Source organism: Arachis hypogaea, chromosome 17, assembly GCF_003086295.3.
Source record: "Arachis hypogaea cultivar Tifrunner chromosome 17, arahy.Tifrunner.gnm2.J5K5, whole genome shotgun sequence".
Taxonomy (NCBI): Eukaryota; Viridiplantae; Streptophyta; class Magnoliopsida; order Fabales; family Fabaceae; genus Arachis; species Arachis hypogaea.
The window spans coordinates 132,480,436-132,497,175 of NC_092052.1; the positions used below are offsets into that span (position 1 = coordinate 132,480,436).

Genomic DNA, 16,740 nt, shown 5'->3' on the forward strand with positions numbered 1-16,740 from the left:
CTGTTATCAGGCACATCAGACATTTGTACTCTAGCAGGCGCCTGCGAGGACCCTCTGTGAAAGGCATCGACCGAAATTTCGACTGGTTTAGGATCAACAAATGTGACATCCGACGACAGAACCCTATGCGCTACACGTGAGCAACGCAGTTGAGTCGGTACAAGCGGTTTTCGTCCGCCATGGACCTACTTGAATATGGCCCCTCTAAGAATTTCAAATCCTCTCGAAGCCTCCTCCTCCCTCTCTCAATCCACAACTTTCTCTCTCTAACTAAAATTATCTCTCTCTAACCAAAATTTTTCAGCATACCAAATGAGAATCCACTACTAGTTAAAGCAGTTTTATAGGCAAACTACATATAAACTGCGGTATCCTCCTGCAGGTTATGCAAGACAATATTTCTTAAGAAACCGTTATAGTCACTCGCAGTTTATGCTCAGAATAGCTTCTTCAGAAACCGCTATATTCTATAGTGATTTCTGCTCAGCACGCATTTTTACGTAAATCGCAATATAGTAGATTACGTATAATTTGAAAACTACTACATTCTGTAGTGATTTTTACAAATATAAAAAAGTTACAAACGCATCTACAGTATTAGAAAGTTGTAATATAATAAATTTAGTTTTTAAACAATTTATATACGTAATTTATCCTTAAAATTCAAAACACAATTTATATATACAAAAAAAAGCCGAGCAAAAGAGATTTAGTCAATACACAACACACAATTCCTTGCTTCTTTACTTGTTTATAGATAGTTATCAGAAATTTCAGCTTGAGTCCTCAAACATATGTCCCATATTTTCGTCTCTAGAGGTATCATACTATCATTTCCTATCTTTGAGCCCCAGTCCGAGTGTTTCCTGAGGAGATGAGTGGGGAATATTATTTTACATGTATTTGATGTATATTTTACATTTTATATATTATTAATTTAATTTTTTTAAAAGTGTAAGTAAAAAATATATTATTAAATTATTAGACTAAAAAAATTGAATTGATGATTAAAAATATTAACAAAAATAATACTTTCTGTTGGGCCTTCAGCTTTCCTCAAAACATTATTTACCTACAACCCCCCCCCCCCCCCCCCTTTTTTACTAAACTATAAAGTCTTTTTCAATCCAGATTACATTAAATCTGATTTTGGGCTGGAGTTGCCCTGACAGCTATATCCCACCAATGAAATGGAAGTTCCACAACTACAGAAAAAGAAAAAGGGCATCCCTCCATTACTTTCGTCATCCATAAATTGAGAAATTTGTATTCATATGACCATACATAAATACGTCAAGTTAAAAGTATTTTCGTGCCTGTTACCTCAACATCAAAGAGCCAAATTAGATTTTAATTCATAGATAGAGCAAGCATTGATCCTGAAGGCTTTTAAGTAGGATAAAATACAACTGATATTCCTGATGATGGGGCAAACTTATTTCTATAATGCATCCTCACCATACATTCCCCTCGAAGATTTTATCTCCAATCTTAACCGTCAAAAATTTCAAAAATGGTCTTGATAATTAAAATTTTAAAATATATACAGAAAAAAAAAAATAACAGTGGATAAATAAACCATAAAATGAATGGCTATCTAAATCGATGTAAGGGGAGAATAAACAAAAAAGATGCTTGTAAATTGTAATTGTATTCATATAAGCATTAGTCACTCACCAAGGCACAATCATGTTAACATCACTAAAATAGCACATTTGCAACATAAAATAGATACTAGTACAACAATGTGAAGGGTATTAGGGCAAGACAGCTGAACAGATAAAAGACAACGTTCATAATCCATCCCACAAGCATAGTGTTCCATTTTTTGTAGTTAAAAATGCCTGCTATCTTCCAATAAATGTACACATCACATGGAATAATTTTTTTTATCAGGATGCTTTCTTCTTGGTCATGGTTCCTTAGTAATATGTCCATAACTAAAGAGTTTAACCAGCAACTGCCACTAGAGAAGGCAATAATTCTTCCACAGCCAACCTGGGCAGCCAGGATAGGGAGCACTCAGTTGCACAACTCTTCCTAATTTTCAGAATTCAAATTCACACACACAAAGAGGATGTTGCCCTACAAGCTTTGACAAAGCTGTTCAACTACTTGCTGTACAGTGTACACAACATTCCTGCTAATGGCATGGGAATCCAGTACTAAGAAAGGGATGCTCTTGGCCAAATATTTAGAGCCAAAGCAGGTGCACAAAAACTCAGTAAGATTGGCTTCAACTTGAATGTTGTGAAATTCTGAGTTAAGGTAGCATAGGATCTCCTGTTGTTGCCAGCATTTGCAAACCTGTTTCCTCAGCTGCCCGTTTAGAAGCATAATCTTGCATGGAATCACCTGCAAAATGTTAGATCATTAATATATAATTCAACTTTGATAACTGTTGCCTTTGTCTGTCTCTTCTTTAACTTACATTCAGATTGATACATGCCTGTGATTATAATCCAGCAGTAGAATTTTGACCCCAATGTCAGTTTATTATTCGTGAACAATAAAACCAGTTTGAAGAACCAAGCTCAAGACTAACTTGAGTCTAATACAAAAGTGATATGCCTATGTTCTCTGAAAGAATACAAGCAAGTCATCTTGCAAGAAAACACCTTAGGAGTTGAGTTAGATTACATACCAAGAGACTGCCTAAGCCCTTCTTTTATAGCATCAAAGTTCTTGTAAGTATACCCAACAAAGTTTAGATCTTTGGGAGTCAAAAGCATCTGCAGGATAAAAGTTGGAACATCAAAATATGCCATTTTTCTGGGTAATATATAAAAAAATAAATAATAAATTGAACGATTAATAGTATAAATACATATCAACCAAAAAGAGGTGCAGATAAAAAGCTACTGAATGAGAATCAATAATTTGCTATTTATTTTTCCCATCTTAATTCAAAATACAAATTAGACAGTTTACTGCAAATGAGGCCTTAATATAAACAACATAATTAGCCCTTTCAAAATCCAAAATACAATTTGTTTGGTGCCACCATACAAGCAACAAAGTTTGTTGGAAAGGACCTAAGAAAATTTTGCTATGTAACAACCAAATTATTCATTTAACCATCATACACACAAATCAAAGTAAATGTATCTTAAGAAAGCCAAGGTGGAAGCTTGGTAAACAGCATATCCCATTTTTTTCCTGTTGATATATATAAAATAAACAAATTTTAAAATTTTTTTCAGTTATGAGAAACTATGTGCTGAAATTTATCTTGAAAAAATCAAATTAACCATAAACTATCAAATACGGTGCCTTTCATCTCATATTACTGACTCTTAAAAAAAGTGTTGCAACCTAGGAAGCATCATTGATACTAGAGTTATAAATTTTCAGCTTTTTACTTTGTTTCCTACTTAATTTGATAATTATATCACACTTTCTGATACAAATGAAGAAAATGATAATGACATGCAAACCAATATAAGGAAGTGTACCTTCCGGGAGGATCCAGATCCAGTTCTTGCTCCTGTTGGTGGATCTACCTAATAATCCAATAAAGAAAACAATGAGAAAGTCTTGTCGGTTAGGTTGAACAGCCCATCACTGTGAAATCGTAGATTTTGTACTAAATAAAGAATATATAATGTCATTAAAGAAGTAGAAAGATTAATGTGTTTTCACCCAATAAATTAAAGATACAAGTTTTTAACACCTATATTTACACCTGATATTACAAAAGCATAAAATCGATAGTAAAAGGTTTCTCACAAGCTATGCTACATACCATAAAACATAACTTTTACCATTATAAAACAAAACCCTAGGGTAAAATCACTTTTCATCATTCAAAATTCCAGAGCCCAATAAAAAGCATTGAAAGTTGAAAATACTATAACTCAGCCAAGCCTAAATTTGATAATAGTAAACTGACGTCAAGTGTTATCATAATCCAGCGGACATTAAAGATACTCTTGTCAAATGATTATGGGCAAAATCAGATATTTACAGCGGAGAGTTGGTAGCAGTTCCACAATAAGATTTTATAAAAGTAGGGAGGAAGAGTAGGGATAGCATAAAAAAGATGATCTTCATGCTAACCTCATCAAACTTCATGAAGTTTTGGGTATCCAGCTCCCCATTGACTTGAGGTTTGAATGCTGCCTCCATTTGGTATAGTTTATCCCACTCCACATTCTTGAACCAAGGATGAACCTGGTATACATAGAAATATATGATCAATAGCAACAAGGGGGGTAAAAAAAGTTGAACAGACATACTCTAAGAAAACAAACGCATTACCTTGATTTCCTGTGCCCCTTGAGTACCTAACCTATGATCAACATCACACAGCAGCCTGCAGATTAAGTCTTTGGCTTCAAGTGTCAAGCGTGCATCTTCTGGAAATCGTAAATGATTTCTCCAATGAACAATCTATCAGCAATTGATGAATGTTACAACAATTAATGAATGCAGCCTCAATGAAAAAGAGTATACAAACAGAGACTCGGGGAGTCGGGGTAACATAAATAAAAGGGCTTTTAAATATTATGGTCATGAATAAAAGTATTAGCAGTAGAGAGTAGTCATAACTCAGTTATACCAAAAGAGTTTTGACTTTTGAACGATGCTATGGTAATGAATATCATTTTAAGTATCCAAAAGAACCTATACAGCAACGATAGGAAATGTAGTCAAGTCAGCAGCAGCTTAAACTACCATCTCTCTCTCACTCACTAGGAGATAGCAAAAGAACTTGGAATTTTAGAATCTCCAAAATAAGCAGAAAATAGTGCTAACTCATGCATCAGCTTAAATTGCAAATGGGATGCAGGAATAGTTCATGAATTATTCTTGATAATTAAATTTTGCCAATTAGGATGTACCTTTCTGCATGTAGTTATTGGGTCATCAGCATAAAATGGAGGATAACCAACTAGCATTTCATACATTATTGCTCCTAATGACCACCTGATAAACATGAAAATTGAAAACCAATTAATAAAGAAAGATAGTAGACTTTCACAACTTATAATGCTAATTGAAAATTATACAAATTTATTTACAGATAAAATACAATTTCAAGATATTATCCAAAAAAGAAACTAACGGAATCACAGCTCTTAAAAATTAGATAAAAAGATATAAAGCATAAGGTAAAACCTAACCAGTCACATTCCATTCCATATCCCTTCTTCAAAAGTACTTCAGGAGCAATGTAATCAGGTGTCCCCACTGTTGAAAATGCCTAGTAGGAAGAAACAGGATGACTATGAGAAACACAATGCAAGATATTTCTGATACATATTACATATTGACAGCAATACATCAGTTAAAATTTTTGAGCTTACCAACTTCCTCCTGTTCATCTGCCAATGCTGAAGCTGTTCACGTGGGCTTCTCCAGCTGCTCCGATTGTCCGCATCAGGAAAACATCCATCAATATCCATGGGCTCTGCCACATTTTCATCATCCATAGTTTGATTTTCATGCAGTGTAGACAGGGTAGTACAATCAAGAGGCTTACAGAGGCCAAAATCTGAGAGCTTCATGTGTCCATTTTTATCCAGGAGAAGGTTATCTGGTTTAATATCCCTGATAAAATGAATTAGGAAACTGATAAGACAGTTTAGCATGTAAAAATGTTCCATTCACCACCCAATAAACCATCATCACTGATTTAACAAATTAAGCCAACAACTTTATCAGCACATCCAAATCGAACCTGTGAATGTAATTGTGTTTATGAATAGACTCTATGGCTAGAACACTCTGTGCAATGTAAAATCTGGCAACATCTTCACTTAACGTGTCTTCCCTCATCAATAGCGTCATCACATCACCCCCGGGAAGGTACTCCATAATTAAATACAAGTAGTCAGCATCCTGAAATGAGTAGTAAAGTTTCACAATGCAATGACTAGCAACTTCAGCTAGTAAGTTCCTCTCAGCTCTAACATGTTCCACCTGTAGAGAAAAAGATCTCTTGTAAGTAAAGTAACAGCTAAGCATACATCCAATGACTTGGTGATCCTTCTAACAGGAGATAGTATGACCTATTAATGGATTTATAATCTCTAGACTAAAACATCTAAGCAACAATGTTGGAACATGAAATGCAAATGTAGAGTAATGAATCAAATGTCAGGTCTGTTATTTTCATCCAGATTATGCACCTCTTTTTCAAAAGTCTCGTTCCACTCAGTTAGTTACATATATCTTACCTGGCCTCTCTTCAGCATTTCAGATTTCTTCAGCTTTTTCATGGCATAAATGTTTCCAGATTTCTTCTCCCGACACAGTCTAACCTGTAAGTGGACAATTTAGGAGAAAATAGTACCAGAAATAAAGGTAACACTGAAAGCACTGGAAAAATTTTCTATTTCTAAACAGAACTGATTAATGATCTATTGCATATCCTACAAGAATTCTTTCATGCACAAATAAGTATGCCAAGGACAAATCTGACCTCTCCAAAGGCCCCCCTTCCAATGATGGTCAAATTCTCAAAATCGTCAACACAAATCTTGTGCCTTTTCAATCGCATATATTCAGTCTCCTTCCTCTCTAAATCTTTGATTAAGTTAACACGTTCCTCATTTGGCACATCTGAAGAAGCTAATTGTCTTTCTAAAACCCAACGCCTAGAATTTAAAAAAAAAAATGTGTCAGGATCATCCAAAACAGAAGGTGAACAAAGGAACTTCATCAGAATTGAGACTTTGAGACTATTTTACGTAAACACTTAAGCATGATTACTAATAGAGATGCCAATATAAATCTTAACGCCTTTAACTTCCTTTATTTTTCCCTTTTTTTCCAAGATGAAGCTCAGACATGAAAGAATGTGTGTTATGTTGTTTCACCCCAATCAGTTTAGACCAAAGCTTAATGTCTATAACAAGAAGCTGAGACCTCTTACAAAGTTACAATCAAGTCAATAAATATTATGATCTCATTTATTAATGGCCAGAAAAGTATCCGTCTTATGATACTATCCAATGCAAAAACATTGAAAGAACGTCACTTTTCTCTTTCACTTCATTGTGCACAGATATTTCCAAAGCAATAAATTCAAGAATTAAGTGTTCAATCCATAGCATAAGCACATCTTGTCTCTACTCAGGACCCTTAGTGGCCTGCTTCAGATCCTCAGTGGACTTAGACAAATGTTAGTCCCTATTTAGTAGCGATGTTCTCTTATTGCATCAGTGTTCCCATTTAATGTTAGTTCCAACTCATTTTGTCCTGGATGTCAAATTATCACATCAGGTGCTTGTATAGCTGTTAGCCATGCTTATCAAGCCGCATGGAAATGGGAAGCCAAAGAAAGATATTGAAAGGATTTAAAAAAACATAGGAAAAAGTGTGAAATTTTTGTTAAACTATAGGGGTTATTTAATTATACTTGAACCTTTTTAAGTAAAGCAATTTTAAACTAGCCAAGTTTTTTCGTAAACCGGAATCAATTCTATAAATCTTACTTGGCCTCTATTGATAAATGCAGGTAGATTGGGACCACTTCATGGCAAAAAGTATGTCTAACCATAAAAAAGAGGAGGTAATTAATTTATTTGCTAATTACACCTTAAGAAAAATTATTCGACCAAAACATGGACGGGGTAAGGACTGTGTGAAACGTGATGCTAGAAGACATGCTAAAGCTTCTCCACACTGATCAACTTTACAAAAGAAACAGATTATAGATGCTGCAGCATATTGAAGCATGAATCAAGAAAATAACTGAATGAGAAAAAGGATTATCACTTAAGAAAAACGGGATCAGACACGAGCATTACACTGTAGAACAAGAGATACGAAGGGTCACACTGTAAGAACCAGGTTAATCACTATATCTCAAATCTTCTGCATTTTCAATTCAACATAAGAACCAGAGTCTCCAAACAAAACAAATGGATCATAGACTAGTTGAAAAATCTCATTAATCAACCCTAACAGATTAATTCTAGGATCAGTTTCAAGCTCGAAATTATCACTCAACTAGTGATTTGCAACTAAGATTACTTCAGCTACAAAAGGCATGTCAACTTGGCAAGTTTAGAAAGCTAATTAAATAAATAACAAGATCTATCACATCAATTTGCATTGTGCTCGACTTAGCAAAAGCTTCAACTCTCAACACACCAGAGTTCAAAAATTCCATAGCAAATCACAACAAAGCAGATAAGAAACACTTTCATATACAAGTACCTCTCCTTCCTCTCTTGGATGTTCTTCATCTGAGCCCTATAGTGATTCTCTATGAACTTCTTAGCTGCAGCTACCTTCTCCATCGTCAAGCTCGAACCTAACACCTCCTCTCCTCCCTTCTCTTCTTCCACGAGATCCTCCATCTCTCTCTCTCTTCTCTCTCTCTCTCTCTCTCTCTCAGAGTGAGGACCGTGAGTGAGAGAAGAGAATAATAATAATAATAATAATAATAATAATAATAATAATGTGTTAAATCCAACTCACTGTATCTATTCTTTTTTTTATTTATGCAAATAGCATAATAATCTCACCTATCTATCTGGATTCTGAAGCTTTTTTTTTTTTCTTTCTCTCTCTACTCCAACGCAGACACACACTGTACAACTTTCTCTCTCTAAAAAAAAAAAACCACTCTGCAACGTTTTTATTTATTGCAACAACGAGGAGAGATGATGCATTAAAGAACAGGGGCTGAGGGACTCGAATCCGAGGCAACACCAGTAGCGTTATCCAATGCACTATGCAGTCATGCCTCATGCTTGAATGCCAAGTCACCGGCGTCCCTTTCGTGAATTCGCTCTCCGCTTACGTGGCGTGATCCGGGTGTGAGTGTTCAGGAGAGGCACGTGGGATGTGGCGCAGGGAAATGCGCCCGGAAGCAGGAGGGGAGGGGCGTGACGCGCTTGTGGAGGAAGGTGTGGAACACGTTGGGCGATGATAAAGTAGGAGAAAGTGTCGCTGTCACCATCATAAATGAAATGAGCGCATTTTTAGTACATGAAAACAACGAGGAAAGGGTCCCACTCTTGTTTAGCTTTCTGATTGGGTCGTGTCATTCACTCTCCATGCCAGGTACCTTTTTCTTTATTTTTTTTTGTTTGTGAAATTTGATTTATCTGCAACCTCATTGGCTGTATCTGACTCGTGTTATGTTGTGATTATGGGTATGGCTACCGGTGCATCGTGCTTGTTTTTCTCGGTATGTTATGGCCGTTTATGTATCTGCATCTTCTTCACTGGATCTGAGTTGTACTAGTCCTTTTTATTATTATTATTATTATCTTTTAAAGTTTTAATAGATAAATTTATTAACTAAAGAAAAAAATCTACCTGCCCCCACAAAAGCTTATAAGGGTATTTTTTTTTTTTACTAAAATAAACTAAACAAAGAAAAACAAAACAAACAAAACAAGAAACTGTTTAAATAGAAGGATAGTCCTGTTTAAGATTAATCTTAAACTCCTCCCAAGGTGAAAGAAGCTCCACATGTGAAAGTTATAACTTTATCGTCATCTTTGTCATAGTATCTGCCACCGTATTTACATCTCTCATAATCAAATGAAAGTCAACACGCCAATTCCAATGCATGATATCTCTTATTTTGAGTACCAATGGATCAATAAACCCAAAACCATATTGAGTAACAAGATTAAATGCTTCTACACAATCCGTCTCACAAATAACATCTCGTTGACCCACATCCCAAGCTAAGAGATATCCTCTCCAAATGGCAAACAATTCTCCTTGAAGAATATTATTACTCTCAATCATTCCCAAACACCCCCTTTGCCAACTCCATTACAATCTCTAATAACACAAGCAAAACCAACACTATCACCCGAACCAAAATAACTAGCATCACAATTAATCTTAAAAGTACCAATGGATGAGAGATTCCAAAAACCATTTAGAGTAGAGGGAATGGACATACGTTGTAATTCAAAAATATTCCTAAGCTCCTTTTCTGAAGTTAATGCACAAATCACTTTTTCCGGATGCCAAGTTTCATGAGGATTAAAGATGTCATTATTCCTTGCTCTCCATATCCACCAAAGTCTCGAAAAAAACTTGAACGGATGCTCTTTGCTATGATACAAGAATTAGTTCTTCAAATCCAAAGGATGACAAGAAATATTCAACCTATGTCAAACTAGCTGAGCTTTTGGACAATCCCAAATACAATATAAAACCGATTCCTGACTAGAAAGACATCTTGGACACCTATCCGATGACGACATCCCTCTTCTAAAGCGAAAACTTGCAGTAGGAAGAGCCTCCTTAAGACTCAACCAAGCCAAAAACTTATGCTTTTCCAGAACAAACTGACGCTAAAGCCTAAGCCAATTCTCCCTCTCCTCCCAACTAAATAGCTGCTTACACAACCACAAGTAATCATTGCGTGAGTCATAGACTTTGTCAGCAGACCCACACCAATACCAACCCACTTCTGGACCTACTTGTTTATTTGGATTGTAAAAAAGAATATTACCTTTCAGATAATATAAGGGTATTAAATAGCTTATAAGGGTATTAATAAAATTATAACTAACTTCTAAATAAGTGAAAAAGTGTATCAAATAATTCAATCTCATTCAAATTCTTTTCGTGAAAAAAAAAAAAGAAAACTTAATATTTTTTACATTTTTCTTGTGGATTAAATGGGAAAATGTTTACTGTAATTGAATTATGGAGGATTAATTATTATTAGAATATAAATTAACGGTAATGTTAGATAAATAAAAAAATATTAGAATTTATTTTATTTAATATTTATTAATTGTTATAATAATTAATAAATATTAAATAAGACAAATTTTAGTTGTTTTTGGTTAATTTATTTTAGTTATTAAACATTTTTTAAATTAAATTAGTTTAGTTATTAGTTCATTGTTATGCTTAAATAAGCGTCGATAGTTTGTATCTCGACATATGCATATAGCTTAGCGATAAACCTTTAAATAAAACTCAAATTCGTAACGAATAATTTTTGGCCTGTTGAACTTTGAGATATAGTAAAAAAAATGATGACCAAAATATGAGAATGGTGATTGAGACGTGCTTCAAATATTCGTGATATGAAGAGATCAAATATTATTTAAAAGTTATTAGTTTATTTTGATGTATTTTTATTTTGTTTATTTAGTTACTAGATTGAACTTTATGTTTATGGGCATTAAGTTTATCTTTTGTTTTAATCTAATAAGATGTTATAAATACCTCCTTAGATATTGTAGTCGTGGTACTGAGTGATTAAAGGTGTCAAAGTACTTTTTGGTTTTGCGATGAAACCATAATATGGACAAGTGAGGTTGAGTGAGTTTCTCTCTTATTCACAGAAAATTGAGTAGAAAGTTGAGGAGTTTCTCCGATTCAATTATCAAACTATGGTGTGAACAAGTTAGGTTGAGAAATCATTTTTTTATTGTATTAAAAAATTGAATAAAAAATAGAATAATTCTCTTTATATTCAATTTTAACATTTTTTTGTTTCTATTTTAATTTTAATTTATTTTTTCTATTTAAATTCAATTATATTTTTTTTTCTTTATTAGTGATTATTGAAATAAATTCTTCAACTACATTAAAATAAATACTTTCAGGATATATATAAACTAGGACGGGAGCATTCAGCTTTTACTCACATGTATTCAAGGCCGGACATATGCGGATGAGTGGAGGCCTCGACCCCTCAGTTTTTTTTTTTTTAAATTAATAGTAATAAGTTATTAAATATGATTTAATTTTTTAAAAAATGATTTAATATTTAGTCTATTATAAATAAAAGTCTAACTCAATTTAAATATTAATAATTTTTAATATTTAAAAAATAAGTAACAATATTTAAAAAATATGAAAAAGATATTATTACTAATATTTTTTAACTAAATAAAAATTTTCAAATTTCATAAAGTGGATTCTTTTTCTTCTTGTAACTGTCTTTTTTTATTTATTTGGTATTAATTCTCTCTGAAATTGCTACAATTGAAATATCTTTTTCAGTTATGAATATTGTGAAGAATGACTTAGAAATAAAATGAAAGATAATTTTTTTTTAATTGTCTTTTAATTATATTAAAAAAATTGCTGAAAAATTTGACACAAATTCTATTATCGATGAATTTTATGATACAAAGAATCGATCACTTCGTTAATAAAAAGTACACACATATTTTTTGTATTTTAAAATATATTCTCTATCAATATATTTTTGTAATACATCTTACATTATATAATTTTTATATAATTTTTTAATATTATATATTATTCATTCCCGTAATAATATTTCTGAACCCACTCCTGCATGTATTGAAAAGACTATAGTTGTAAAAATAGAGTGGCTAAACGAGGAGTATCTACTAAAATTATCTGTTTAGTTTATTTTCTATAAGCGTATTGCGCAATTGAATATAAAAATAAGAGGAAAAGAAGAATATTTAAACTAAACTAAATTGAAATCGCACATACACAATCAACTAAGAAAAACTCCCAAACATCATCCCATAACAAAACACAAATGTGAACTAAATTTGTCAAGCTGGTTCATTTAATCTCATGCCAAAATAGCAATAACAATATAAATTGAATATATCTTTTTTCCCGAAATACCCTGCAAGCGTACCATAGATCTCAGCCTACTAACATCTTTTGATTCTTCTGCAAAATAGATGGATCGATTAAATGTTCTAACTTAGTAATATATATATATATATATATATATATATATATATATATATATATATATATATATTTACCAAATATATGAGACTCGAACCCGCAACCTCTTAATTGAGTATGGGAAGATTATGCCATCTGAGCTATAGTTTATTGGCTAACTTAGTAATATATTATAGGTAGAAGAAAACAAAATGAGATAGAAAAAGAAAAAGCTGCTAGCATGGTTTTTGATTTATTACTACTGATTTGAAATCTTAACTTTAACTCAATATCGTTATTAGATTAATCGGCCAAACTTTGTTGTCAGTATTGATCATAGTAACACAAAAATGACACCAATGGTAGGAGCGAGGTAATGACATCAACATTAGAAGGGAGAAACCTTGTTATCTCCGTCTTCTGGTCCCAGTTTTTAGTTTCTTTTTACTGTAACCAGTATCTCTATTCGCATAATTCCCCATGATCCAGCGAAGTAGTGATGAAAGAAACTTCGACCAGAAAACAAATGGCTCTACTTATAGATGGAATCAAGTAATAATCAACAATAAGCTAAGCTAGTTTGGCACTTTGTAAAATAGTTATGTAAATATTTGAGAATGAAAAAAAAAATTACATATAATTTTTTGCTTAAATGATCGACTATATACTAAAAAATTAGTACATTTTTTTACGCTTGCAGTATGTGAGATTAAGTGCCGTTAGGTTAAAATGCTTTTTTAGAGTTTCTTTTTTCTGTTAGATTTTTTGTGACAGAGTCCTAAGTGCCGACGAGTCAACGTCTATTCTTGGTTAGAAATAGAAGAATTCTCCACTACTTTAAGCAATCACGTATCATCTGCATGGCAGATATAAGAAGAAGAGAAATGGAACGAAACAATGAGAGTGACAATGATAATGACAACCTAATCTAATTAGAAGAAGGTGATTTTAGCGATGGCCTCAAGGCATGCTCAATAACTTAGTTGGCCGACTGTATGCAGACAAAAGTCTCTCTGTTGGAACATTAGAGGGAGCATTTCGGATAATTTGAGGTAGATCTGACGGTTTTAGAGTAAGTAAGATTGGTCATAATTATTTTCAATTTTTCTTTGATAATGAAATAGATGTTATGAGAATAGAAAAGGGGTCACCATGGTTTTTCAAAGACTTTGGCCTCCATACACATAGATGGAGAGTTGATACAACTGTTAACAGTCAGAAAATTCACAAGTACCCAGTTTGAATTCAATTCTGGAGACTTTCAGAGTACCTCAAGACAATGGAGGTGGCAAAAAAGTTGGGCGCAAGAGTTGGCACAGTTTTGGAGGTTGGAATGTTTAATGTCAAACGGAAAGAAACAAGGATTGTGAAGGCTAAAGTAGAGCTAGATGCCGAGAAAAGAATCAGAGACAGTATGAAAGTAATAAAGCCAGAAAATTCCATGGCAGATGTGGTTCTGCAATATGAGTGGCTTGGAGTGGTATGCACGTATTGCGCAAAGATTGAACATGACCACAGAACTTGTAGGATGCTAATGGAGGATACTCGCAACAATAAGCAAGGCTAAGACAAAAATGGAGAATGGATAAAAGCTAAGCAAATCAAATAGAAAAATGGTTGGAACAAGAAGAAGAGCTTAAGGGGTCAAGCTGTCAGGAATCACAAGCAAGTGATGGTATGAGGAAGAAGAAGCCCATGCCGAAATGCCTTGTTGAATGCTTTTCGGGTCTCAGTGTTAAGAAAAATAACATAAACAGGGAGAAATCACACTGCAAGATAATTTAATCAACATCCAGAATAGTGAGAAGACTACGGGGCAGCAACATGGAAGAATGAGAAAATTCAAGAACCTAGCAAAAAACAATGGTGTGAACTGATAGGTGTGATAGGAGAAAAGAGGGGAGCTGGGGTGGATGTTGAAATGGGAAGTCCAAAGAGGAGGTGTTTTGACAAATATGAAAGTTATGCTGAGATGGTGGTGGGTGCTAGCCATTCAATGGCACCCAAGTCACCATGAGAATAATAGCGTGGAACTGTCGGAATTTAGGGAGAACCCTAACAGTCCATTCCCTTAAAGGGATGTCAATCCCACTCCCCGAGGTTGTTTTTTATGTGAAATGGTAGCGGATTTCGCAATCCACAACTGAACCGGCAAGTGCACCAGGTCGTACCAAGTAATACCTCAGGTGAGTGATGGTCGATCCCATGAGGATTCATGGACTGAGCAACAATGGTCGAATGACTCCTTAGTCAGGCAAGCAGAAAGTGGTGTTTTGAGGGTCAAAAGCATTAAAATACTAACACAGAGAGTAAGAAAGCAAACAGTAGAATTTGTGTGAAATATATGTGAGAAAACAGTTAAGGTTTCGGAGTTATTTATTCTTCCGGATTAAGTTTCCTTACCAACTATCTTAATCATGCAAGATTCATTTCATGGCAAACTATAATTAACTAAACCCTAATTCCTTAGCGATTTACTCTCCTCTAATCTAATCAACCGCTAATGTCTTAGTCACTTAATATAGAGTAGAGAGTTAGGTTCAATTCTAGTTTAATAACCACAAAAACCCTAATTACCCAAATATAAGAGGATTATATGTCACGTATCCTGTTAAGTCCAAGTAATTAGCAATTTGGGATGTTAGTGTTCAAGTGAGATAACTCTTCCAAGAATCACAAGAACGCATATAGAATAAGGGTTATTCTTCCGATCTACCCAGATTCATAAGATGAAGAACGAAAGTAATCCTTAAAACTGAATCAATACATTAATTAAAATAGAACAATAATAGACTTAATCCATAGAAATAAAGAGAGCTTCTAAAATTAACCAAGGAGGTTTAGTTTGTAACACCCTAATTACCCTAAGCCTTACCTCATGCCGTAAAGCAAAGGTTAATCAGAGGTTACGACAATTCTAAAGCTTGTACATGTTTATATAGAAGGAAATAATATATTCTAAAAGCCCGATGAAGGATTAAGCTCAAAAATAGCGTTTGAAAAGCGCAAAATGTTCACACGAAGCTACACTAATCGAGGCACAAGATAAAGATATAAGATAACAAAATATAGGTATAATAGTCAAAGGACACTAGCCGCAGCTCGCGGAGTTTAAGCCGACTAGTATATACAGACATACAGAGTTTTGAAAGTAAAACAGCTTATACAAAATATCTCTCTCAAAGTAAGCCTCTAAGGCAAAGATAAATACAAAATCGAGAGAAACTAAACAAAATAAATCAAAAGACTTCCAAACATAGTAGGGATCCTCCGCTCTGACACCATCAAAGCAACTCACCTAGGTGGGTTGCTACCTGCATCTGAAAAACAACAACAGAGTATGGAATGAGAACCGGAGGTTCTCAATATGGTAACAGTGCCCAGTGATATAAGATATAAGACTCCTGGACGCCAGAGGCAATCCTAGAGCTTCATATCCATCATGAGATTCAGGCTTAAGCATAAGTAAACTTTAAAAACATTAACTTTAAAACCACAATGAAAAAGGGTAATCTAACTTAGTGGATTTCTACTCTAACAATTCTCCGCTCTCCCACAGCCTTCGCCAGCCTATCCGCCATGCGATCCCATCGCCACCGCCTTCCGAACCTCCTCAATCCCAGTAGAAAACACAAGTAATAACAATGCAAGTAAAGCACAAGTATAGCATGTATGTCAAGAAATTCAAGTAGCAATTAATCATGTTATACAATTAGGCAAGCAATTTCAAGTCGGAAAAGCAAACAAACAGATAGAAGATGCACATGATGAATGCCTGTCCTATTGGCTGTGATATCACATTGTCGGTTCAACTGCCAACTCGACACATCTCCTTGGAGACGTCGCCTTTCGATCACGAATACAATGGGTACCCCCTAGGGAGATCGTGCCCCGGCCCACGGTCCAAGGATATAGTGCCTGCGCACACTCTTGTGATTCCGAAAGGATGCGAGCGGGATACTCTGCCACAGACCTCACATCTCAACATAAGCGGGACGAACCACCGCCCTTACGCCGCCGCTGCGACCTCGATAGGCGGGATCCAACCAAACCGTCCCTGTCAGGCGCATAGCGTCTCAACAGTTCTCAGTATATAACAGTAATCCAATGGTTTTCAGAAAAATCATTTTTTAGTAT

At 34.4% G+C, this 16,740-nt stretch overlaps 1 protein-coding gene across 2 annotated transcripts; it reads right to left on the minus strand.

Moving 5' to 3' along the window:
* Positions 1-1,632: 1,632 nt before the first annotated feature.
* Positions 1,633-8,681, minus strand: LOC112764632 (uncharacterized). Of its 2 annotated transcripts, none has more exons than XR_011875718.1 (12): positions 8,170-8,681; positions 6,428-6,602; positions 6,183-6,266; positions 5,684-5,925; positions 5,310-5,553; positions 5,127-5,206; positions 4,845-4,929; positions 4,261-4,392; positions 4,060-4,173; positions 3,456-3,503; positions 2,432-2,732; positions 1,633-2,355 (listed from the first exon to the last, which is right to left on the minus strand). XR_011875718.1 is itself a non-coding variant. In XM_025810330.3 (12 exons), the coding sequence occupies exons 1-12, from the start codon at positions 8,310-8,312 to the stop codon at positions 2,264-2,266; spliced, it is 1,527 nt and encodes a 508-aa protein (XP_025666115.1). In that variant the 5' UTR covers positions 8,313-8,681; the 3' UTR covers positions 1,633-2,263. The 2 variants fall into 2 exon arrangements, 1 of the variants encoding a protein (XP_025666115.1); XM_025810330.3 differs by having other exon boundaries at positions 2,645-2,732.
* Positions 8,682-16,740: the final 8,059 nt, after the last annotated feature.

Coding starts and splice junctions, on each gene's coding strand:
- LOC112764632 (XM_025810330.3), bottom strand. CDS start 8,312: ATGGAGGATCTCGTGGAAGAAGAGAAGGGAGGAGAGGAGGTGTTAGGT. Junction 6,603..8,169: donor ATCCAAGAGAGGAAGGAGAG/GTACTTGTATAT, acceptor TTTAAATTCTAG/GCGTTGGGTTTTAGAAAGAC. Junction 5,926..6,182: donor AAATGCTGAAGAGAGGCCAG/GTAAGATATATG, acceptor TTTTCTCTACAG/GTGGAACATGTTAGAGCTGA.